At 42.2% G+C, this 26,784-nt stretch overlaps 1 protein-coding gene across 1 annotated transcript; it reads left to right on the plus strand.

Annotated features, from left to right (window-relative positions):
- Positions 1 to 229: 229 nt before the first annotated feature.
- Positions 230 to 25,631, plus strand: si:dkey-103i16.6 (SIRT1 domain-containing protein). Its single transcript, XM_029758825.1, has 8 exons — positions 230 to 433; positions 21,938 to 22,175; positions 22,410 to 22,631; positions 22,741 to 22,973; positions 23,287 to 23,387; positions 23,645 to 23,806; positions 24,102 to 24,314; positions 24,486 to 25,631. The coding sequence occupies exons 2-8, from the start codon at positions 21,946 to 21,948 to the stop codon at positions 24,717 to 24,719; spliced, it is 1,395 nt and encodes a 464-aa protein (XP_029614685.1). The 5' UTR covers positions 230 to 433; positions 21,938 to 21,945; the 3' UTR covers positions 24,720 to 25,631.
- Positions 25,632 to 26,784: the final 1,153 nt, after the last annotated feature.

A 26,784-nucleotide genomic window follows, 5' to 3' on the forward strand; every position in this document is an offset into this window, starting at 1 on the left:
TGGACAGTTACACTAACATATTTAGAAATGCCTAGGCCTTATTCAAAATAGACCATGTTTTGGTACTCAAATGCAAGTAGGCCCACTGTATAATAAATAAAACATCGACAAGTCTATGCCGTTTCTAAATTTCAGAATTTTGGCGGGAGAGGGCAAACCATTTCAAATCGCATATGCACAGAGATGGATTTTCCCGCACTGAAAGCTGGAAGTGACGTACTTCCTTCGCGGGAAAAGGTGCCGCATTCGACAGATGCCAGCGGAGAAATACAGCAACACAGAAATCTAAACAGGTGCAATTCAAACTTTCTTCGGAGCTGGCCAAGTAGAAGTTGTCACTATGTTGATGTAGAACGTCTCTTGTTGCGCAACAACTTCAACGCGCGCCTTCCATCCCAGCAGCTTTCTAAAGTTCCGCCCTCTGGAAAGACAGGTAATTTTACATGTTTATCGAACATTGCCTTCAGTTTGCGTGTTGATAAAAATCATAAAAAATAGCCTACTTCGTAACTTAACTTGCATTTTGTGCAAGATAAGGAATAACGTTAGTCTCTTACAAAAGCATTGACAGCAGAGCCTACAATCCTGCCTTGAAAGCCTAAATTCTGTATTCGACATCTATTCTATTTAGCTAGCCTGTCTGTTTGTTCAGTGTTTTGATAACCGCAGCCATACTCTTGACCTGGTTACCAATGCACTTTCTATTGACATATCCTCCTAAATTGTTGTTACTTTCTGATCTGTGCATTTTTTTACTACCTTGTTGCCCAACGCGTTATTAAGAAACGCTATCTTACCTCTGAAGTTGCTACAGATTTTATTGTGTATGAACAATACTCCACCACCTATTCTGCCTTCCTCTTGTGAGGATTTAGTTGATGACTTTAATAGCAAATTAAGCGCAACCATTAATGCCATAGCTCCAGTAAAGTTGAAAAGGCCACATCCAAACGGAGTGACGAAACTAGTCAATTAAAGATACGTTTCAGAAAGACAGCAGAAGCAGAGAGAGTCGAAGTTGGTAGGGCCATTCTGATATTCTGAGAGAGAAACTTGCCATATATAACAAGGCAATTAGAAATGACAGACTGGCTCATTTTTCTAACATGATCACTATTAATCTGAATAATTTGAGAGTGCTCTTCTCGACCATGGATGGCTTGATTAATCCTACCCCTGCAAGCCTATGGGAACTTTCCTCCACATCTAAATGGATGGGTTGGCAGCATATTTTAGAGATACCCAGCATAATGTTGGTTATCAGTCAAGCAAGACCTGATGAGAAGTTTGATATGTGCCCTAGCCCTCCAAGCAAAGGCACTATGGGTTTATTTTCCCTGGTTGACACAGACATGCTCAGGAAAGTGATATCAGAATTTAAGCCTTCTACCTGCCTTCTCGATCCCACCACCTTCTTCAAAACAGTTTAAATTGCATATCTGAAGAAGTGCAAGCTATTGTTACTCACTCCCTGTTCACATGCACTTTCCCCACTGCACTAAAAACTGCTACGTTGAAACCCCTTCTGATGAAAAGTAATCTAGATTCTTTAGCTCTTAGCAATTTTCGGCCAATCTCCAGCCTTCCATTCTTAAGAAAAATTCTGGATAAATTGGTTTTCAAACAGCTAAATTATTTTTTAAGTGCCAACTATATTTCTGAAATATTCCAATCTGGTTTTCATGCCCACCACAGCACAGAGACAGCCTTAGTTAAAGTGGTAAATTATCTTAGAGCCAACACAGATGCCAAACAGCTCTCTGTTCTTGTAATCTTACATTTAAGTGCTGCATTCGACACTGTTGACCATGATGTCCTTCTGGACATGCTAGAGAGTGGGTTGTTATCTCCGGTCCAGTTTTAAATTGGTTTAGGACCTATTGGTCCTCTCTTGTCGAGTGGCGTTCCACAAGGTTCAATTTTAGCTCCACGGATAAATTGTTAGACTGTATTCGTGATTTAAATACTTGGATGGCTCACAACTTCTTCCAGCTAAATCAAAACAAGACCAAGGTACTTATTATTGGAGCCAAAGCACACAGAGACTCTAGCCGCACATTTTAATTCACAGGCAATAAAGATAAAAAACCTAGGTGTAATGATTTATTCTGAACTAAATTTCAAATCACACATTAGGAATGTCACCAAAATAGCTTTTTACCACCTGAGGAACATTGCCAAGGTGTGGCCGTTTCTCTCTCAGGCTGATGCAAAGAGACATCCATGCTTTTATTACAAGCAGGCTTGACTAATGTAATGCTCTCATGTCTGGTCTACCCAATAAAGCCATTGGTCAACTACAAAACATCCAGAATGCTGCAGCACGGGTACTGACCAAGACCAGACGGAGAGCACACATTACACCGGTTTTAAGGTCTCTGCACTGGCTGCCTGTGAGTTTTAGAATGAATTTTAATATTCTTCTATTGGTTTCTAAATTAATCTACGATTGTACACCCCAATACATGTCAAGCATGCTTTTAAGTTGTGTACCCAGTATGTCCCTCAGGTTCTCCGGCACCGCCTTTTAACATCCCAAAGCCTAGGACCAAGAGGCATGGAGAGGCAGCCTTTAGTTACTATGCCTGAGCCTCTGGAATAGCCTGCCAGAGATCCTGAGGGGGGATGAAACTGTGGACATATTTAAGAGATCATAAAATACATCTTTTTAGGTTTTCCTTACGGTGCTTTTTAGTTATTCAGTTTGTCAGTCTTTTCTAAAATGTTTTTTTTTGTAGTAGTAGTAGTAGTAGTAAGTGTTTCAGCTTTTTTTTCTTTTTTTTATTTGTTTTTTTCCTGTAAAGATGGGGTTGAGGTCAGGGCTCTGTGCAGGCCAGTCAAGTTCTTCCACATCAATCTTGACACACCATCTCCGTATGGACCTCGCTTTGTGCACAGGGGCATTGTCATGCTGAAACAGGAAAAGGCCTTCCCCAACCACAAAGTTGGTAGCACAGAATTGTTGAGAATGTCATTGTATGATGTAGCATTAAGATTTCCCTTCACTCGAACTAAGGAACCTAATCCATGAAAAACAGCCCCAGACCATTATTTCTCCTCCACCAAACTTTACAGTTGGCACTATGCATTGGTGCAGGTAGCATTCTCCTGGCATCTGCCAAACCCAGATTCGTCTGTCGGACTGCCAGATGGTGAAGCGTGATTAGTCACTCCAGAGAACGCGTTCCCACTGCTCCAGAGTCCAATGGATGGGAGCTTTACACCACTCTAGCCAACGCTTGGCATTGCACATGGCGATCTTATGCTTGTTTGAGGCTGCTCGGCCATGGAAACCCATTTCATGAAGCTCCTGACGAACAGTTATTGTGCTGACATTGCTTCCAGAGGCAGTTTGGAACTTGGTAGTGGGTGTTGCAACAGAGGACAGACGATTTTTATGTGCTTCGGCACTTGGTGGTCCCGTTCTGTGAGCTTGTGTGGCCTACCACTTTGTGGCTGAGTCGTTGTTGCTCCTAGACGTTTCCACTTTACAATAACAGTACTTACAGTTCACTGGGGCAGCTCTAGCAGGGTAGAAATTTCACGAACTGACTTGAACTGATCCTGTGACGGTGCCACATTGAAAGTCACTGAGCTCTTCAGTAAGGCCATTCTACTGCCAATGTTTGTCTATGGCGATTGCATGGCTGTGTGCTCGATTGTGTAAACCTGTCAGCAACGGGTGTCGCTGAAATAGCCAAATCCACTAATTTGAAGGGGTGTCCATACTTCTCTCTCTCTGTGTGTGTGTGTGTGTGTGTGTGTGTGTGTGTGTGATTCCAAAAGAAACGCCATCTTGATTTAGAGTCAGGAATGAACTAATATAATGTAAAACGCTACAGATCTGGGTGACCAGGCTAATAGTATTGGGAATCACTGGGAGGATTAGTGATAGCTAGCCCAAGATGTACTCTTAAGGAGCCTAATGTTACCATTACTCCTTAAGGTCCAAGGACCTTATGTTATTTTCAGAGGTAGACTGGCTCTGGCAGCCAAAACAGCCAAATGCATTCTGCAATATGGACGCGAATAACATTAACCTAATTTTATTGACAATATTTTACATAAAACATCTTACTGTGCTGCTATTTTTAGTTTTATAAACTCAGTGGAAAACATTCTCTCCATTCAGCGCCACTCTAATCTTGAGGAGCGTTTCTTTAAAACATGCATCCAATCCCCTTGATCCCTTACATAATAGATGTATTTTATATAGTGCTTTTCATACAGAATCTTTTGCTTTTAAAAAACAAACAAAAACATATGAATGAAGCTGGCAGTTCATGAGAGATGGTTTTCCACAGCCAGATAAAATTACTCACACCAATAATACTAATGTACAGCAGTGGAGGCTGCTGAGGGGAGGATGGCTCATAATAATGGCTGGAACGGAGCGAATGGCATCAAACACATGGAAACCATGTGTTTTGTATTTGATACCATTTCACTCATTCCTCTCCAGCTGTTACCAGGAGCCCATCCCAATGAAGGAGCCACCATCCTCCTGAGTTTACATTGGCACTAGCCATCTCCATACTCAATATCTGCAGCTTCACCTGTAAAATCTTAGGAAGCCAGTAGATGGCAGTGCAGCCTAAGAGTTCAGCCTCTGTTATCAGATATGGGCTTGTTCGACAGTGCAGGCAACTGCCTAAAGACTGATCTACAAATCACCTTGCATCATAAATAACAACTTATTATTATTGTTAATATTATTTGTAGATCAGTCAGTCACAATTTACATCATGGTTTTGACGCTCTCTAACACTTCCAATGACACCATTCATCCCTATGTAATAATGCATTGAAGCCAAATGAAATCTGTTAAGATGGCGTCTCATAGAGACATAACATGCACAGTTTGAACTACTCCAGGAAGTGACTTTGCAGGGTAGCTCAGTGCTGCCCCTCTCATTGAGTAACTCAAGTTGAAGGCTGACCGTGGGGCTCTGCAGGCTGCCATTAGCAACTAAATGATCCTTAACTTCTGTGTGCAAATTATTTTATTTTAATTAAATAATTGGTTCAAGGACATATGTCTGGTGTATAAGAAGCAATTATTGGTAACGTGATTGTCTTAGAATGTTTATTTTACTTAGATGAAGATTGACCATGAAGATTTTTCCATTTACTATAATGGTGGATCCTGTTTTCTGATAACGATGCCTGCAGTACCGCGGTTGACCTTGAACCGCCTTGGCTTCGATGAGAGGGCAAGCGTTCTCCACTGGGTAGCAGTAAAACCTCAAGTTCACAGTTCCACACAGTTTACATACCTGTCCAATGAGTAGTATCCAAGGATGTATATAAACCCTGGATTGATGATGCTATGTATTGGCCATTGAGAGGCTTTGAAGCCACCGGTCGACATATTGGCACTAGGGTTGGGCCGATATATGATTAAATCGAATATCGTGATATTTGACATTGACGCTACATCGTGACTCACAAAACGATATATCATGATGTGCAACACTATACTCTATTTGAATTTTTCAATTCAAAACAGGGCAGTTTTATCAGATAAGCTGTATCAATATGTTGAAAAGTAAGTCTAAATGAATTAAATAAGCCTTATGTTTTGCCATACTAAGGTTATTTAATTAAAATGCGACTATAATATCGTAAATAAGCACAAATTGCAGTCTGTAATTATCTAGTTAACGGTGCGAACCAATTCTGACGGATATCACGATATTTGGAGTAGCATATCGTAGAAGAGGTCTCCCCAAATATCACCGAACCCTAATTGGTACTCCCCAGAAGGAACAGTCCTCCATAGGAATGAATGGAATTCTACAGCATTTCAATTAAAGATTTCACGGACAAAGTTAAATGTATTTTTTTGGTTGAAGTGGGGACAGAAACATTACTTATCTCAACAAAAAGTATACGTTAAAGGTGCAATAATATTGCAAATTTGCAAGTAACTATTTCACTGTACCGTTTACACCTTCTGTATCCTGTGTATGTGACAAACTTCGATTTTATTGATATAGTGTGTGTGTTTAACAGAGACAATAATGTTAAGCACAACATATCCTGCACCAAAGTCAGATTAGGATATAGGCCAAGGACTAGTGTGTATTTTCGCTACTACTTTCACCACTTTTAGTCTTAATCTTTGGTTGTTTACTACATTGCCTTACTCACTCTGTTTAGCACATGGCCTCACATGTGAATCCTTAAAGACATGGGTGGGGCTAAGGCTTAAGAGGCTGTGAATGATGCTGAATGAGTGTAGACAAAGAAGAGCTCTCCAGGAAGTGTACCAAAACATTCAAGGGCCATTTTCTCCAAAGTGGGGTTACAAGTTGATCAACTTTTTCAAAGCAGAATCACTTTCCCATTGTTCCTCAACTGCAGTGTATGAAATACCATTTTCTAGCTCTGAGTCTGTACTTTTATACAATATAAAACTTTTTTTTTAAACACAATTTCTAATTATTATTGTTTAAAAAAAAAAAAAAAACTTTTTCTCCCCAATTTTGTGATATCCAATTGGAAGTTGCAGTCTTGTCCCATCGCTGTAACTCCCGTACGGATCTGTTGCTTTTAAAAAAACAAACAAAAACAAATGAAGGAAGCTGGGAGTTACATTTACATTTTAGTCATTTAGCAGACGCTCTTATCCAGAGCGACTTACAGTAGTGAATGCATACATTTCATTTTTATTTCATACATTTTTTTCTTTTTTTTTCTTCGTACTTGGCCCCCCGTGGGAATCGAACCCACAACCCTGGTGTTGCAAACATCATGCTCTACCAACTGAGCTACGGGGAAGGCTGTTCATGAATTCATGAGAGATGGTTTTCCACAGCCAGATAAAATGACTGTCACACCAATAATACTAATGTACAGCAGTGGAGGCTGCTGAGGGGATGACGGCTCATAATAATGGCTGGAACGGAGCGAACGGAATGGCATCAAACGCATGGAAACCATGTGTTTTGTATTTGATACCATTCCACTCATTCCTCTCCAGTCGTTATCAGGAGCCTGTTCTCCCCAATTAAGGTGCCACCATCCTCCTGTGATGTAAATTCATCAAAAAAAGAATGTCCTCTTACTGTCAACTGTTTATTTTCAGCAAACTTAACATGTGTAAATATTTGTATGAACATAACAAGATTCAACAACTGAGACATAAACTGAACAAGTTCCACAGACATGTGACTAACAGAAATTGAATAATGTGTCCCTGAACAAAGGGGGTGGGGTCAAAATCAAAAGTAACAGTCAGTATCTGGTGTGGCCACCAGCTGCATTAAGTACTGCAGTGCATCACCTCCTCATGGACTGCACCAGATTTGCCAGTTCTTGCTGTGAGATCTTACCCCACTCTTCCACCAAAGCACCTGCAAGTTCCCGGACATTTCTGGGGGGAATGGCCCTAGCTCTCACCCTCCAATCCAACAGGTCCCAAACGTGCTCAATTGGGATTGCGATCCGGGCTCTTCGCTGGCCATGGCAGAACACTGACATTCCTGTCTTGCAGGAAATCACGCACAGAACGAGCAGTATGGCAGGTGGCATTGTCATGCTGGAGGGTCATGTCAGGATGAGCCTGCAGGAAGGGTACCACATGAGGGAGGAGGATGTCTTCCCTGTAATGCACAGCGTTGAGATTGCCTACAGTGACAACAAGCTCAGTCCGATGATGCTGTGACACACCGCCCCAGACCATGACGGACCCTCCACCTCCAAATCGATCCCGCTCCAGAGTACAGGCCTCAGAGTAACGCTCATTCCTTTGACGATAAACGCGAATCCGACCAACACTGGTGAGACAAAACCGCGACTCATCAGTGAAGAGCACTTTTTGCCAGTCCTGTGATGTTGTTGCGGGTGATGTCTGGTGAGAACAGGCCTACAAGCCCTCAGTCTAGCCTATTGCAGACAGTCTGAGCACTGATCGAGGGATTGTGCGTTCCTGGTGTAACTCGGGCAGTTGTTGCCATCCTGTACCTGTCCCGCAGGTGTGATGTTCGGATGTACCGATCCTGTGCAGGTGTTGTTACACGTGGTCTGCCACTGCGAGGACGAACAGCTGTCCGTCCTGTCTCCCTGTAGTGCTGTCTTAGGCGTCTCACAGTACGGACGTTGCAATTTATTGCCCTGGCCACATAGGCATGCTGCAAGGAGGCATGCCGAAGGCACATTCACGCAGATGAGCAGGGACCCTGGGCATCTTTCTTTTTGGTGTTTTTCAGATTCAGTAGAAAAGCCTCTTTAGTGTCCTAAGTTTTCATAACTGTGACCTTAATTGCCTACCGTCTAACAAACTGTTAGTGTCTTAACGACCGTTCCACAGGTGCATGTTAATTACTTGTTTATGGTTCATTGAACAAGCATGGGAAACGGTGTTTAAACCCTTTACAATGAAGATCTGTGAAGTTATTTGGATTTTGACGAATTATCTTTGAAAGACAGGGTCCTGAAAAAGGGACGTTTCTTTTTTTTTTTGCTGAGTTTACATCTGCGCTAGCCATCTTCATACTCAATATCTACAGCTTCACCGGTAATATCTTAGGAAGCCAGTAGATGGCAGTGCAGCCTAAGAGTCCAGCCTCTGTTATCAGCTACGGGCTTATTCGACAGTGCAGGCAACTGCCTAAATACTGATATACCTTGCATCATAAATAACAACTCATTGGGAGAGGCGAACGTCGAGAGCCATGCATCCTCTGAAATACGACCCTGCCAAGCCGCACTGCTTCTTGACACACTGCTCACTTAACCCAGAAGCCAGCCGCACCAATTTCAGTTTTTGACAAAACAAGCTGTTTAGAGAATCATTGAACCATCTAAACCTCTGTGAAATAACTTTTCAATAACCAGCAATATTGTATTTCCAGATGTTTGAAGTTGGTGTACAAAACCGAATGTAAAAGATGCAAAAACGAAACTTAAGAACGGGAAGCATAGACATAGAGCACATAAATCTGTTCTATCGCTTCTTATATTTGCCTTTGCGTGACAGATCTTTAACTCACATTTCTATTTGAATTTGGTTGGGTCACCTAAAAAGTTACACATTTCAGTTTTTAAAGCTTTTTTTATAAAATTTTTATTTGTATGTTTAGCTCATATATTTTAAAGTATGCATTATTTTGCTCTTGTGCTTTATGCTATTTGCCTCATGACTCCTGCGTGCTTTGTTGACTATGAACTTGCTTGTTTACCCAACTGTGGGACAGACTATTTGTTCCCGTAATCGGAACTCTGACTCACTATTGGTTACATGGAGTCTTGGTCTCCCAAACTATTCTAACCACCTCGCTGGCTTTTATTCATGTTACCTGATGAAATTGCTGTACAATATGATCTTGTTGCCATCTAATGCACATTCAAATGTTATAAATCAACACTGCAGCACTCCCCCTGTCTTCTGCCGTGCCCTGATTGTACTACTGCTGATTTATATCTGGAAATGTGCATGTACACCTTTGCCCATCTACTGTTGCTTGCCCCAATTCTGATTTTGTGCTCTCATATTTGGGGCGGCAGGTAGCCTAGTGGTTAGAGCGTTGGACTAGTAACCGAAAGGTTGCAGGATCGAATCCCCTAGCTGACAGGGTAAAAATCTGTCGTTCTGCCTCTGAACAAGGCACTGTTCCTAGGCCGTATTGAAAATAAGAATTTGTTCTTAACTGACTTGCCTAGTTAAATAAAGGTAAAAACAATTTTAAAATAATCAACTGACTGGCATTCTTGGCGTCCATATTATTCTCTCTGGTATGCAATCTGGTTTCCGCTCAGGTTATGGATGTATCACTGCAACCTTAAAGGTCCTCAATGATGTCACCATTGCCCTTGATTCTAAGCAATGTTGTGCTGCTATTTTTATTGACTTGGCCAAAGCTTTTGATATGGTAGACCATTCCATTCTTGTGGGCCGGCTAAGGAGTATTGGTGTCTCTGAGGGGTCTTTGGCCTGGTTTGCTAACTACCTCTGAGAGTGCAGTCAGAACATCTGACATCTGCTGTCTCAGCCACTGCCTGTACCCCAAGGCTCGATCCTGTGTCCCATGCTCTTCTCAATTCACATCAACAACATAGCTCAAGCATTAGGAAGCTCTCTCATCCATTTATATGCAGATGATAGTCTTATACTCAGCTGGCCCCTCCCCGGATTTTGTGTTAAATGCTCTACAACAAAGCTTTCTTAGTATCCAACAAGCTTTCTCTGCCCTTAACCTTGTTCTGAACACCTCCAAAACAAAGGTAATGTGGTTTGGTAAGAAGAATTCCCCTCTCCCCACCGGTGTGATTACCACCACTGAGGGTTTAGAGCTTGAGGTAGTCACCTCATACAAGTACTTGGGAGTATGGCTAGATTGTGGGATTCTGGCTCCCAAGTGGCGCAGTGGTCTAAGGCACTGCATCTCAGTGCAAGAGGCATCACTACAGACCCTGGTTCAATTCCAGGCTGTATCACAACCGGCCGTGATTGGGAGTCCCATAGGGTGGTGCACAATTGGCCCAGCGTTGTTAGGGTTTGGCTGAGGTAGGCTGTCATTGTAAATAAGAATTTGTTCTTAACTGACATGCCTAGTTAAATTTAAGGTTAAATAAAAAAATATTTTTGAAAAATGGTACACTGTCCTTCTTCCAGCACATATCAAAAATCTAGATTTGATTTCCTCTATCGTAATCGCTCCTCTTTCACCCCAGCTGCCAAACTAACCCTGATTCAGATGACCATCCTACCCATGCTAGACTACGGAGACGTAATTTATAGATCGGCAAGTAAGGGTGCTCTCGAGCGGCTAGATGTTCTTTACCATTCGGCCATCAGATTTGCCACCAATGCTCCTTATAGGACACATTGCTGCACTCTATACTACTCTGTAAACTGGTCATCTCTGTATACCCGTCACAAGACCCACTGGTTGATGCTTATTTATAAAACCCTCTTAGAATTTGTTCTTAACTGACTTGCCTAGTTAAATAAAATAAAAAAGTGTATATTTAAGTCATTGGTAGTATCCAGTAGCCTATGACGTGTAGCTAGTGTGATTTAGATTTGGTGGTTGAATAATTCATGTAGTAGTTTGAGCATTTTTTTTAAATCCAAAGGAGTTTACCATATTGAGACGAGCATAAACAGATGACCAATGACAATCTTACTTAATCTTACACTTTGAACCTCCATTTCCTCTGTCCAATCTCATTAAGATTTGAGTGTTGCCTACATTTTACTGCTCTTTTCTGTCATTTAACTACAGAGAGGAAGAAAATTAATGCTTTGAATAATTCTGCTGGCAGTACTTCATTAGAAAAAGTAACTTGACAAGAGTCATTAGTTGTAGTCATTTGTGTTGACTTGGAAATCACACTACTAAGCAACAAGGCTCGACCCCCCCCCCCCCCCTGTCTCTCTCTCACTCTCTCTTTGAGCAAACAATATATACCCAACACAAATTAGTTGCTTTGTGCCAATTGAGAATCCAACAAAGATGCAACACTAAGTGAAATGTCATTAGTGCAGGGGTGGGGGGAAAGAACAGACACTTTTGCCTCTTCAGAAGTCTTCAAGAGGTCTCCATGGTGACTGAGCTGCCTGTCAATTCCAATCCTTGCCATAGAGGGGCAGCATTGATCGACAGGTGGACCAAGGGCAAAAGTAGAGTTTGGCAGCAAGCAGAGGGTTAATGCTTTTAAGTTAAATGTTTTACTGCCTGTCTCTTTGTCTCAGATTGTGTATCAGGCTGAGTAGCTGTTAAACCCCACTAGGATTATGCAGGGCTCACTCTCTCTCAGTAACTGTAGCCTTGAGGTTATTAAAGACAAAGCTTCAAACGGTGTTCAGCTCCAGCATTGGTACTAGTTAGTGTGCCACTTCTTTTTCACATAAGCCTAATTTTTCTCTTGGGACCTCTTGCAGAGTAGCAGGTGAAGGCTATGTTGAGGAGACGTATGTGTGTGTGTGTGTGTGTGTGTGTGTGTGTGTGTGTGTGTGTGTGTGTGGTGGGATTCTGGATGGATCTACAGGAGATGTTGGTCTCTGAGTTGTAAAATGATTATAGAGCTGGGCTGTTTTGGGGGGTGAGGCAGGGTAAGGGTGGTGAGCAGAGTTGAGGGACAGCTCTAATTAGATTACTGTAACCCTCATACGTGGGGCCACCTCACACCTGGTGGTCCTTGCACCCCATCCCAACGCTGAGGCAAGGCCAGGGCACTGGGGAGAGGATTTGGACTGGGGACTGAGCTTTTGGTTGGGGAGAGGTGGGAGAGCTGCCCCAACTCAAAGGCCATGTCGAGGGGAGGGCTCTCAAATCCTCTCTAAATCTTTTATCATTTATACAGGGATTTATTTGTCATTAAAGAACAATCATGGTATCAGAGCAGCATCAAGTAGCATAATTGCGTATAAGAATAGTTTTTTTATTATAGAAAAAAAATACAAACCCTCTCTGGCCATTCATTGTTGCACTGGGTAATGATATATTTTCCAAACTGGGGCTATATATTTCCCACAAAAATGTTGTATGGGACTTGCACATACATTGATATTAAGAGGTGTTATGGATGGTTACATCCACTGAACACGGTGAATTGGACTTCACCAACTACACTTGTGCTGCCATTCAGGCCCATAGTAAACTAATTGCAATACATTTGTCAACACAAGTCGCTGAACGAAGATTCCCCCTCTCTCTCTCTCTTCTGTTGACTTAACTCTGTGTATTTCCCCCAGTGGCTAGCTACCGACAGCTCCTGTCAGGCTGCTCATTCCATTACTGAGAGGCCGTTGCTAGCCTCCTCACCATGGTTTCCTCCAACCCCGGCGATCATGTTGGTTTTTGCCCTCCCCTTTGGAGTTAAGCCCCCATGTTCAGGCTTGTTAAGTCTCTCTTTAGCGCAAGACAACTTTCTCCCCCCTCACTCACAATGGAGCTGACCTCTGGAGCACATATCAGCTGGACATTACCCTTCCACTGCAGCAGTTGTTTTCTGCTCTACTTTAGCATTTATTAGGCTAACCTGTGCTAAAGTGGGAGGAGAAATAGGAGGAAGACCCTAAAAATTGTCAAAGACTCCAGCCACCCAAGTCATACTGTTCTCTCTGCTACCGCATGGCAAGCAGTACGGAGAGCCAAGTCTGGGACCAAAAGGCTCCTTAACAGCTTCTACCCTCAAGTCACAAGATTGCTGAAAAGTGAATCAAATGGCTACCAGAACTATTTACATTGACCCCCTTATTTTATTTGTATTTATTCTTATTTTTTGCACTGACTCTCTTGCACAGGCTGATGTACACTTACTGGATTCTAACCAACCTGTCACAAATACTACACTGACACTCCAACACGCACACATATTGATGACGCACATGCATATTGATGACACACACATTCCTTCAATCTTCACATACGCTTCTGCTACTCTGTTTATCTATGCATAGTCACTTTACCCCTACCTGTACAGTGCATTCGGAAAGTATTCAGACCCCTTCACTTTTTCCACATTTTGTTACATTACAGCCTTATTCTAAAAGGAGTTCAATTGTTTATTTTCCTCATCAATCTACACACATTACCCCATAATGACAAAGCAAAAACAGGTTTCTTAAGTTTTTTGCAAATTTATTCAAAATAAAAAAACATATCACAATTACAATATGCAGACCCTTTACTCAGTACTTTGTTGAAGCACCTTTGGCAGCGATTTCAACTTCGAGACTTCTTGGGTATGACGCTACAAGCTTGGCACACCTGTATTTGGGGACTTTCTCCCATTCTTCTCTGAAGATTTTCTTAAGGTCTCAGGTTGGATGGGGAGCGTCACTGCACAGCTATATTCAGGCTCTCCAGAGATGTTCGATCGGGTTCAAGTCTGGGCTCTGGCTGGGCCACTCAAGGACATTCAGAGACTTGTCCCAAAACCAGTCATGCGTTGTCTTGGCTGTGTGCTTAGGGTCATTGTCCTGTTGGAAGGTGAACCTTTACTCCCAGTCTAAAGCCGTGAGGGCTCTGGAGAAGATTTTCACGAAGGATCTCTCTGTACTTTGTTCCGTTCATCTTTCTCTCGATCCTGAATAGTCTCCCAGTCCCTGCTGCTGAAAAACATCCCCACAGCATGATGCTGCCACCACCATGCTTCACCACAGGGGTGGTGCCAGGTTTCTTCCAGACGTGACGCTTGGCATTCAGGCCAAAGAGTTAAATCTTGTTTTCATCAGACCAGAGAATATTGTTTCTCATGGTCTGAGAGTCCTTTAGGTGCCTTTTGGCAAACTCCAAGCGGGCTGTCATGTGCCTTTTACTGAGGAGTGGCTTCCGTCTGGTCACTCTACCATAAAGGCCTGCTTGGTGGAGTGCTGCTGAGATGGTTATCCTTCTGGAAGGTTCTCTCATCTCCACAGAGGACATCTGGAGCTCTGTCAGAGTGACCATTGGGTTCTTGGTCACCTCCCTGACCAAGGCCCTTCTCCCCCGACTGCTCAGTTTGGCCGGGTGGCCAGCTCTAGGAAGAGTTTTGGTGATTCCAAACTTCTTCTATTTAAGACTGATGGAGGCCACTATGTTCTTGGGAGCCTCAATGCTGCAGAAATGTTTTGGTACCCTTCCCCAGATCTGTGCCTCGACACAATCCTGTCTCGAAGCTCTACGGACAATTCCTTCGACCTCATGAGTTGGTTTTTGCTCTGACATGCACTGTCATTTGTGGGACCTTACATAGACAGGTGTGTACCTTTCCAAATCACGTCTAGTCAATTGAATTTACCACAGGTGGACTCCAAGTTTTAGAAACATTTCAAGAATGATCAATGGAAACAGGATGCACCTGAGCTCAATTTTGAGTCTCATAGCAAAGGGTTTGAATACTTCTGTAACTTGATACAACTTTTTTTTAAATATAAAGTTGCAAAACTTTCTGGGGTATTCTGTGTAGATTGAGGAAATGTTTTTATTTAATCCATTATAGAATAAGGCTGTAGCGTAACAAAATGTGGATAATATTACCTCAACTATCCCGTACACCTGCACATTGACTCTGTACCGCCGGTACCCCTTGTATCTATCCTTGTTATTGTTATTTTATTGTGTTACTATTTTTCCTTTAGTTTATTTAGCAACATTTTCAAAAAAAATTCTAACTCTTGATTGTTGGTTAAAACCTGTTAGGGACAGACGTTCCGCTAGTGGAACGCCTCACCAATATCCAATGGTAGAGCGTGGCGCGAAATACAAACACCTCAAATGCTATAACTTCAATTTCTCAAACATATGACTATTTTACACCATTTTAAAGACAAGACTCTCGTTAATCTAACCACATTGTCGGATTTTAAAAAGGCTTTACAGCGAAAGCAAAACATTAGATTATGTCAGGAGAGTACCCTGCCAAAAATAATCACACAGCCATTTTCAAAGCAAGCATATATGTCACAAAAACCAAAACCACAGCTAAATGCAGCACTAACCTTTGATCTTCATCAGATGACACTCCTAGGACATTATGTTATACAATACATGCATGTTTTGTTCAATCAAGTTCATATTTATATCAAAAAACAGCTTTTTACATTAGCATGTGATGTTCAGAACTAGCATACCCACCGCAAACTTCCGGTGAATTTACAAATTACTCACGATAAACGTTGACAAGAAACATAACAATTATTTTAAGAATTATAGATACCGCGATTGCATAAAGGAGTTCTGTATCAGATTTTAAAATAGCTTTTCGGCGAAACCACATTTTGCAATATTCTGAGTACATAGCCCGGCCATCATGGCCAGCTAATTTGACACCCACCAAGTTTGGCCCTCACCAAACTCAGATTTACTATAAGAAAAATTGGATAACCTTTGCTGTTCTTCGTCAGAATGCACTTCCAGGACTTCTACTTCAACAACAAATGTTGTTTTGGTTCCAAATAATCCATAGTTATATTCAAATACCTCCGTTTTGTGTGTGCGTTCAAGTCACTATCCGAAGGGTGACGCGCGAGCGCATTTCGTGACAAAAAATGTCTAAATATTCCATTACCGTACTTCGAAGCATGTCAAACGCTGTTTAAAATCAATTTTTATGCTATTTTTCTCGTAAAATAGCGATTAATATTCCAACCGGGCGACGTTGTATTCATTCAAAGACTGAAAGGAAAAAATGGAGTCGTCTCGTGGACGCGCATCTCCAGTGTCACTGTTCTCAGCCTGACCACTCACAAAAACTCCTGCTGTTTTTCGCCCAGAGACTGCAGAGACGTCATTCCACTTTCTGGCGCCTTCTGAGAGCCAATGGAAGCCTTAGAAAATGTCACGTTACAGCAGAGATGCTGTATTTTCGATAGAGATGCCACAGAAGGAGAACAAATTGTCAGACAGGGCACTTCCTGTATGGAATCTTCTCAGGTTTTGGCCTGCCATATGAGTTCTGTTATACTCACAGACACCATTCAAACAGTTTTAGAAACTTTAGAGTGTTTTCTATCCAAATCTACTAATTATATGCATATTCTAGTTTCTGGGCAGGAGTAGTAACCAGATTATATCGGTTACGATTTTTTATCCGGCTGTGAAAATACTGCCCCCTATCTCAAACAGGTTAAGGGCTCGCAAGTAAGCATTTCACGGTAAGGTCTACACCTGTTGTATTCGGCACATGTGACAAATACAGTTTTTGTTTTATTTGATTCATACTTAACTTCAGACTCAACCATTCTTAAACCCTTACACTCGTGGGAATTGGCCTATATGGATGGGGCTAAATGTAAATGTTTCTTACAGAAGAAATATGGAAACATGAATGAACATGGTAGCGGTTAAAAGGGAACAGTTTGGATATTGTTGGAAAATTATTAGACTAAAGGTGAGGACGCAACAGTTCACCTGATACAAGATTGAATCCAAACATTACACTGTTGATTTTATGTGCATTTGACATTTTATTGCACTTTTTGCCACATTTGATGACAACGAAATCTGAAAATACTCTGGATACATTCAGTAACATAATATTATTGGACAATGTTTGGTAGGTCCAACATAAGACAAAAAAATTACAAGGGTTTGAGTGAGAGGAGTAACTTGTGTTTCCACGTGGCCACACACCTCCAAAGTGTGCACAGTTCCTAAGTAATTTCAATGTACTTTTCTGACTCAAAGAAGAGTTTTCAACTACAAGGTGCTTTCCTAGCTGTGTCGTTGAGGAACTATAGCAAGCACACGTGTAGTTTTTGTTTTGACGACACAACCCTGCGTCCACAATTACTTTTGTTTACCCAATCCAAATACAGTCCCTTGTAAATCACAATCTGGGTCAGGTGAGCATCATTTGAAGGCATGTTCTATTGCCGACATGACTAGCTAAATTATAAAATGCCATCTTAGTGTTGGGCTTTCACAACGCAATTCAAATCAAATGCTATGGGTCACCTACACATTTAGCAGATGTTATTGCGGGTGTAGTGAAATGCTTGATTGTTCAGGACAACCCAGGGTATAACGCCATGTCATCTTGTAACTACATCAAACATAGTGATCATAAACGTTGACACTAGAGGTTGACCGATTTTATGATTTTTCAACGCCGATACCGATTTATTGGAGCACCAAAAAAAAGCCGATACCGATTAATCTAACAATTGTTTATTTATATATATATTTGTAATAATGACAATTGCAACAATACACTTTTATTTTAACTTAATATAATAAATAAAATCAACTTATTCTCAAATAAATAATGAAACATGTTCAACTTGGTTTAAATAATGCAAAAACAAAGTGTTGGAGAAGAAAGTAAAAGTGCAATATGTGCCATGTAAGAAAGCTAACGTTTAAGTTCCTTGCTCAGAACATGAGAACATATGAAAGCTGGTGGTTCCTTTTAACATGAGTCTTCAGAATTCCCAGGTAAGAAGTTTTAGGTTGTAGTTATTATAGGAATTATAGGACTATTTCTCTCTATACCATTTGTATTTCATATACCTTTGACTATTGGATGTTCTTATAGGCACTATAGTATTGCCAGCCTAATCTCGGGAGTTGATAGGCTTGAAGTCATAAACAGCGCTGTCCTTTAAGCATTGCGAATAGCTGCTGGCAAACGCAGGAAAGTGCTGTTTGAATGAATGCTTACGAGCCTGCTGCTGCCTACCACCACTCAGTTAGACTGCTCTATCAAATCATAGACTTAATTATAATATAATAAACATACAGAAATACGAGCCTTAGGTCATTAATATGGTAAAATCCGGAAACTATAATTTCTAAAACAAAACGTTTTATTCTTTCAGTGAAATACGGAACCATTCTGTATTTTATCGAATGGGTGGCAACCCTAAGTCTAAATATTGCTGTTACATTGCACAACCTTCAATGTTATGTCATAATTATGTAAAATTCTGGCAAATTAGTCTTTTGTTAGGAAGAAATGGTCTTCACACAGTTCTCAATGAGCCAGGTGGCCCAAGCTGCTGCATATACCCTGACTCTGTTTGCACAGAACGCAAGAGAAGTGACACAATTTCTCTAGTTAATATTGCCTGCTAACATGAATTTCTTTTAACTAAATATGCAGGTTTAAAAATATATACTTGTGTATTGATTTTAAGAAAGGCATTGATGTGTATGGTTAGGTACATTGGTGCAACGATTGTGCTTTTGTTAAATCATCACCTGTTTGGCGAAGTAGGCTGTGATTCGATGATAAATTAATTATATGCAACGCAGGACTAGCTGGTTAAACTAGTAATATCATGAACCATGTGTAATTAACTAGTGATTATGTTAAGATTTGATTGTTTTTTTATAAGATAAGTTTAATGCTAGCTCGCATTTTACCTTGGCTCCTTGCTGCGCTCGCGTAACGGGTGGTCAATACCCCCCCCCCTGTGTTTTTTAATAGAACTGCAGGAACATGCATGGAAGCAGTGGTGATGTGGGGGCTGAAGCCTTTCAGGACAAGATGCCACTGGTCTGGTGGTTAAAAAGATTAAATGTCCAGAAAATGAGCTCATAGTTTTCTTGGCTAAAAAATATGATCTGAAAGTCAAGTTGCTGTTCCTTTTTGATGCGTTTGTCTTAAAGAGTTAAAGTTATGCTACAGATGTTTTAAATCATTTTAGCCTGTAGTTTTGAAAGTGGCGCTCACAAGTCTAAACGGGTCCCTGAAAATTCTGTACGTCATCCATTTCGTATGATATCTTGCGTCCTGAAAAAAAAGATATGTTACCAATTCCAATTGTACAACATGTTAAGAATTTGTAAGTGCTTAAGATCCTGTTCAATATCTTTAAGAGTAGGCCTATTTTTTTTTCTTCAAGAACACCAGCCGTAGGTTGGCTACAAGATTTTCTTTCTACCATGTCGATGCTAGCTACCCACCATAGAGACCCTTAGAACAGAGCTCTCATCTCCCCCTTCCATCAGTCAGTAGCCTAAAATGTTTTTATAGCTTTGTTGTGTATTACATCATTGTCATGTGAACTGCTTATATTGAGACCCCCCCATGTCACCACCTCCTGAGGCCGATAAGGAGCCCTAGTGAAAAGCCTGGTCTTATCTCCTCCCATGCTCTGACGCTGGCCCTGCTTTATGGGTAGTAGCTCTTTTGTCTCCTCTCTTTCTCTCTCTCCCCTGATCACTCTCACTCACTCATTGCCCATGCAAGTTCTTTGAAGGCCCAGAAAAGGTTTGCAAAAGACACACACACCCTCCTTCCCTCCTTTCCGTTCTCTTCTCCTTCGTTCCCTCCATATCATTTCTCTGCACCCCCTCTCCTTTTCTCCTCTGTTTTGAGGGGGCCTGGAAAGGGCATCCTCCTTTCTCTCCCAGCTGGGTTTGTTGACACACAGTCAATCTAGGGTTCTCTTTCACCCCTGTCCACCACCCCGCTTTTTTACCCTCGCCCCCTCACCCCACCTCTCCTCGACCCCTCTCTTCTCTCTCAGAACATGAAAGCTGCCACAGCTGTGGACTGTATTAGCATAGCCGCTGAAGAGGGGGGTGCTAAATATATTACAGCCATTACCTTTTGTTTGAGCGGTGACAGTTTTTAAAACATTTCAGCTTTTCACTGGGCCAAGGGAGGGAGCACAAAGGAGCGCCACTATGATTCTATTGAACCTGATTTTTAAATATGGCTCAGAAAGCTAGTGTAATTCAGAGGGAGGGGGTTCAGAGCGTGTAAGGCTGTGTGAAACCTGTTGGAGCTAAAAGCAATTAAGTCGTTTGTTATACAGTACCAGTCAAAAGTTTGAACACGCCTACTCATTCAAGGTTTTTTCATTATTTTTAAAATGTTCTACATTGTAGAATAATAGTTAAGACATCAAAACTATGAAATAACACATGTGGAATCATGTAGTAACCAAAAAAGTGTTAAACAAATCTAAATATATTTTAGATTCTTCAAGGTAGCCACCCTTTGCCTGATGACAGCTTTGCACACTCTTGGCATTCTCTCAACCAGCTTCACCTGGAATGCTTTTCCAACAGTCTTGAAGGAGTTCCCACATATGCTGAGTACTTGTTGGCTGCTTTTCCTTCACTCTGCGGTCCAACTCATCCCAAACCATCTCAATTGGGTTGAGGTCGGGGGATTGTGGAGGCCAGGCATATCTGATGCAGCACTCCATCACTCTCCTTCTTGGTCACATAGCCCTTACACAGCCTGGAGGTGAGTTGGGTCATTGTCCTGTTGAAAAACAAATGATAGTCCCACTAAGCGCAAACCAGATGGAATGGCGTATTGCTGCAGAATGCTGTGGTAGCCATGCTGGTTAAGTGTGCCTTGAATTCAAAATAAATCACTGACAGTGTCACCAGCAATGCACCCCACACCACCTCCTCCTTGCTTCACGGTGGGAACCACACATGCGGAGATCATCCGTTCACCTACGCTGCGTCTCACAAAGACATGGAGGCTGGATCCAAAAATGTCAAATCAGACCAAAGGACAGATTTCCACCGGTCTATTGTCCATGGCTCGTGTTTTCTTGGCCCAAGCAAGTCTCTTTTTCTTATTGGTGTCCTTTTAGTAGTGGTTTCTTTGTAGCAATTCGACCATGAGGGCCTGATTCATGCAGACTCTTCTGAACAGTTGATGTTGAGATGTGTCTGTTACTTGAACTCTGTGATTCATTTATTTGGGCTGCAATTTCTGAGGCTGGTCACTCTAATGACCTTATCCTCTGCAGCAGAGGTAACTCTGGGTCTTCCTTTCCTGTGGCGGTCCCCATAAGAGCCAGTTTCATCATAGCGCTTGATGGTTTGCGACTGCACTTGAAGAACTATCAAAGTTCTTAATGTTCTGCATTGACTGACTTTAATGTCTTAAAGTAATGATGGACTGTCGTTTCTCTTTACTCATTTGAGCTGTTCTTGCCATAATATAGACTTGGGCTTTACCAAATAGCCCTATCTTCTGTATACCACCCCTACCTTGTCACAACACAACTGATTGGCTCAAACGTATTAAGAAGGGAAGAAATTCAACTATTTAACTTGTAACAAGGCACACCTGTTAATTGAAATGCATTCCAGGTGACTACCTCATGATTCTGGTTTAGAGAATGCCAAGATTGTGCAAAGCTGTCAAGGCAAAGGGTGGCTACTTTGAAGAATCTTAAATCTAACATATTTTGATTTAACACTTTTCTTTGGTTACTACATGATTCTATATGTATTATTTCATAGATAAATTGTAATATTTTCTAAATTGTAAGAAACCCTTTAATAGAAAAAAAGGAATCAATGGATTAAGAAATGTAACATTTAAAAAAAATAAGTGGCTGAACAAACAAGTGCATATTTCACCTAAATTCAGATTTTTTCCCCCCTAATTTCCAAACAAATGTTTTTCATCCAACACATCCCATAGTGGTAAAGACTTTGATTTTCAGATGAAAATGTGAGCTAGCTTCTGACCGAAGTATCAAGAGTCTGACATTTGGATGGTCCTGCTTTTCCATTGGCAGGTGGAGATATGAGCAAGGCCAGATCCAGCTGGGACAAGAGGGCCCCCCAGGGGCCTGCTCTCACCAGGGTGACCCGTAGCTCCACCCCCCAGGCCTGGCACACAGAGCCACCCCAGCCCCATGACTCTGGGCCTGGCCCACATGGGACCCAGCAGAGGAAGCAGACAGACTCAGCCCTACCTCTGGCCCAGGACCTCAGTCAAATGAGTGTGAGTGGACAGGACACCTCACTACCACGGTAATTCCAGTTACATCAGTCAAGAAGAATATTTTCAGTAATCCAGTTGGATGGATACTTGTACCTCTTGCATTTGGGAAGAACTGAATTGAAATTGTATTCTGCTCTCTATTCCATTTCACAGCAAATATCTTTTGTAAAATTGAGAACATCAAAACAAAAAATTGGAGATTGTGGGGTCACAGATGTGACAATAAGATTGAATAATGATTTCCTAACTTTGTGTTGTTTCAGGAAAGGGAGGGTGTCTAAGGGCAGCAGTGGCCCCATCCAGGGGGGTCCGTCGTCCTCTGGCTCTAAGCACACACAGAGCTCCCCCTCTGGGCTGGCAATGAATCCCTCTCCCCGGGGAGGCCTGGCTGCTGTGTCTCGACTGGTGAAACTGGGCCGCTGTAAGAACGTGGTGGTGGTGGCCGGCGCAGGCATCAGTACGGCCAGCGGTATCCCAGACTTTAGGTGGGGTTGTGGGTGCAACTCCTATGGGTTCTAGAGTATACTTGCTCACTTTCTCTTGCTCTCATTTTTGTCTCACTCCAATTTGTGTTTCTATCCTCCCTCCCACTAGGACCCCGGGCACAGGGCTGTACGCCAACTTGGCCAAGTACAACATCCCCTACCCGGAGGCCATCTTCAACATCGAGTACTTCTCCAACGACCCTCGGCCCTTCTTCTCCCTGGCCAAGGAGTTGTACCCAGGCAGCCACCGACCCAACTACATCCACTACTTCATCCACATGCTGCACCACAAGGGCCTGCTGCTCCGCATGTACACCCAGAACATTGACGGCCTGGAGAAGAGTGGGTGTGGGGGGAGGGACTGGGTGGCTCTTTTGGGAAAGTGAATCTGCTCATGTCTAAGTCTATAAGGACATTAGCTATATTTGAAGTCTACTCGTCCTTCAATAAAATGTGTGGTAGAAAACAGAAAGAAAGCACAGGGTTTCAGTGCTGCACAGAATTTCAGCATGCCATTCATAGTGACAGAACAGGGGCTGGGGAAACTTAAACAGGCAGAATCATCTCAAACAACTGACATTAAGACGTGAGAAAGGACATCACAATCCATGTTGGTGAATGTCATTGAGACTGACTCCTCCTCTCCCCTTAACAGTAAGTGGCATCCCAGACGAGAAGCTGGTGGAGGCTCATGGGAGTTTTGCGACTGCTTCCTGTCACCTGTGCTACACCCCATTCCCTGCCCAGGAGGCCAAGGTAAACCGGGACAAAGGTCACCAACCCATGCCAATCACAGGTGGTCAGCAAAATATCATAAATGAAAATAACTTAATTCACAAAACCCACAAAGAGATGGCAATAATAAGCCACCAGTTTCTAACACAGATGAATATGGACTTGATTCAGGGTTTGCTTTTAAGAATATTCAAGACATTCAAATGCAGGAGCTAAACAGCCTAAAGTAGCCCTGGTAAATCTTTGACCAACTTCTCTTGGATGGCCGTCTCTTCCAGAGTGCCATAATGAGTGACAAGGTCCCGGTCTGTACATTCTGCCAGGCCACGGTCAAACCGGACATAGTGTTCTTTGGAGAGGACCTTCCTGAGAAGTACTTCCTGCATTCTAAAGACTTCCCTAAAGCTGACCTGCTCATCATCATGGGCACGTCTTTACAGGTGAACCTCAAAACTGTTAAGCGGCTGCAGAAATGTTATATTGGATACTAACACAGTACCGCACCACACGGCCAACTACTCCACACTATTTGTAACTTGACTTCAGTTGCCTAAAAGTGTTGGTTCACTTTTTATTTAGCTGATCTTAACCAGATTACAAACTTAAAAACAGTTGTGATGAAACAACAACACCATAAGACTTGAAAATAAGCACAAAATAGTGAACCAATGTCATAACATCAGCGTTCTTTCTGTGGATCTGACTCACTGTCTCACATCATGTGGTTTCTGCCAGATCGAGCCCTTTGCCAGCCTGGTGAACACAGTGAGGTCCACGGTTCCGCGGCTGCTCCTGAACCGGGACGCAGTGGGTCCCTTTCAGAAGGTGCCCCTGAGGAGGGGCGACTACATAGAGCTGGGGGACCTGGTGGACACGGTCAGGAGGTTTGCTGAATTCCTAGGGTGGCATTCCGAGATCCAAGACCTGATGACCAGTCAGGAAAATGGGGTATGTACAATGCAACACTTTCTATATATATTCAGTTTAGGCCAGTGTTATTTCTAGTGGCATCTGCTTAAAATATAGGCTGTTTGGACTAGCTTGCTCTCTTGGTTTGTCATGGGTTTAGATTAGTATTTTTATGTGTTGTGAACAAAACTGGTTGTCATTTCTCTGCAGACCATCCCTACTCTGGTAATCAGTGTTCCAGTAAGCAATGTTTCATCAGGAAGGGGCCGAGAAGGGCCCACCCAGACCAAAGCCACTGGCCTGGGGAGGAGAGGGGCGTCGGAGCCCCGAGGAAGGTTGCCCCCTAAGTCCAGGCCAGGGGCCCGGGGCCCCACCAACGGCAGCAGTGAGAGCGACTCCGAGTCAGACAGCAAGAGCATAGTTTCATCCAGCCCAAGTAAATGAAACTGAACATGTCCCCTGGGCCCCCGCCCAAAAATACACTCATTTCAATTGGTCGAGGAAATACTGGAAAAAGTTTGTCATCGTCTGCTGATGTGTACAGTATGAATGTTTCAAATCAATGCAAATTGAAATTTTCAGCACATAAGGGAACCTCCTCGTTGTCTGAAATGGCAGGCAAAGTGAGGATTCGGGGGTTTGTCTAAATGGGGTGGAGGGGGGGGGGGTGTAAATGGGTATTCAGGCTTGGGGGAGGAGGGCAGGAACTTGTGCTTATGCCCAGCTCGTAGAGGACAGTGGTAAATTACCAAGGGAGACGTGACCTCCCGAGTTTGCAGTGTCCCGCTGTGTGTATTCAGACACCGCTGCCACCGACTGGGGGGCTCCATCCAAAACTCATAAATGTCTTTGCCTCTCAACAAAGGAGTCAAGGACCCAATATCTGTGTATGTGCGCATTTGAAACGTATGCAGAGTTTGCTCTGAGAGACAGGTTCCATGCTCTGTCAATGTTGGCCTAATGCAAGTGTTCCATTTTGCACAAACTCATTGCACACTGTTCTCCACAGGTCAATTGTACACCCGTCTATGCAGTACCCCTCTGGGATTCAACACTTCACATTTTGAATTAAAGACCGTTGAGCACTTATATTTTCAAGACAAAAGTTAAATGACTTAATGATCCTTTTTTAAATGTTTTGACTTATGAAGGGCTGTTTCCTTTTTCATCATCCTCATGAAATGTTCAGAAGTTTACAATTTCAATGCCAGGATAAGGGTTGTCCTTCAAATTCATATGTGGTTTTAACTGTATACTTCATGTATTCCATTTGGTTAGATTTATTTTGGACAGGACTGTATTGTTATATTAATTGTACAAAAAAATACATATTTAATAAATTAAACTTAGCCTTGCGTTTGTCTTCAACTGAGAAATGATTGTGCTAAAAATGCAAAGTCCTATCTCACGTCTATTTCTGTGATTGGTACATAAAATGTGTTAAAAAAAATACAATTCAGGATTGTTCATATTTTAATGACTTTGAAAGAGGCCTGACATTTTATATATATATATAAAAAAAAGCCACATTAAATATACATTTTTTTCCTTCCAAACGGGAACCCAAGTGATCGTGTGTGTGCTCCATTGTTTTTTTTTGTGCGGAGGACAACTGACATTGCCTGACGACTCAAAATGAATTCTTCCGCTGTGCTATCGTTCGCTACATAATTCAGTCTGAGACTGCCATCACTGAAGTTGTTTGTAGTGACAAACATTTTAGGGATATTGTACAAAAAGTTATAATTGATTGGTTAGAGATGATCCAATCAGAGTAGTAAAGCCAATGACACATTTTCAAACCTCTGCTTTACCCATGTGTGTTCTCACGCTGACCCAACCCAATCAGAAAGTTCTATCCTAAAAACATCTTGGAGGTAGTCTTGGTGCTTTCAAAACTGGGAACTGAAAAAAACTAAGTCAAATCATGTCAGTGTTCTTCAGGTCAGAAAGTCTGAGCTCTAGAAAGATGCCAGAGTTTCCAACTAGGATGACCGTTCAAAAACACTTTTTTTCCCCCCAATCTGTTTTTTCACTCGGAAGTCAGCGATTTGAGTTCCCAGTTGTTTTGAACACAGCATCAGATCCAGACTCATGGCGGAGAAGAAACTAATGTCCATGGTCGTGGCGTTGTGTTTGGCAGCAGAAAGGAGTTTGGGTAGCCAGGCAACAACTGACAAGGAGTATAGTTACAATATTATTTTACAAGTTCATTATGTTCTAGCTAGAGTGAGCAGGTAGTAGTGGTAATTTGCCAAGGAAAACCATTTTCAAATCTCTGTTCTCATTAACTGAATTATTACAGAGTGAGAATAACTATATAATTTAACACTTTCTTTCCTCATGAGCCCTGTTTACACCCGGGGCCAACATTGGTCCGGTGTCCTTTCCCACATTCTGATTGTGCCCACATTTTTAGAACAGTATAGACATAAAAAAAAAAACTGACTATGATCAAATAATTCCGACCACCTCCGGAGGTAGCCGGGACTGATTGGTGGATGAAAGC

Source organism: Salmo trutta, chromosome 7, assembly GCF_901001165.1.
Source record: "Salmo trutta chromosome 7, fSalTru1.1, whole genome shotgun sequence".
NCBI classification, from domain to species: Eukaryota; Metazoa; Chordata; class Actinopteri; order Salmoniformes; family Salmonidae; genus Salmo; species Salmo trutta.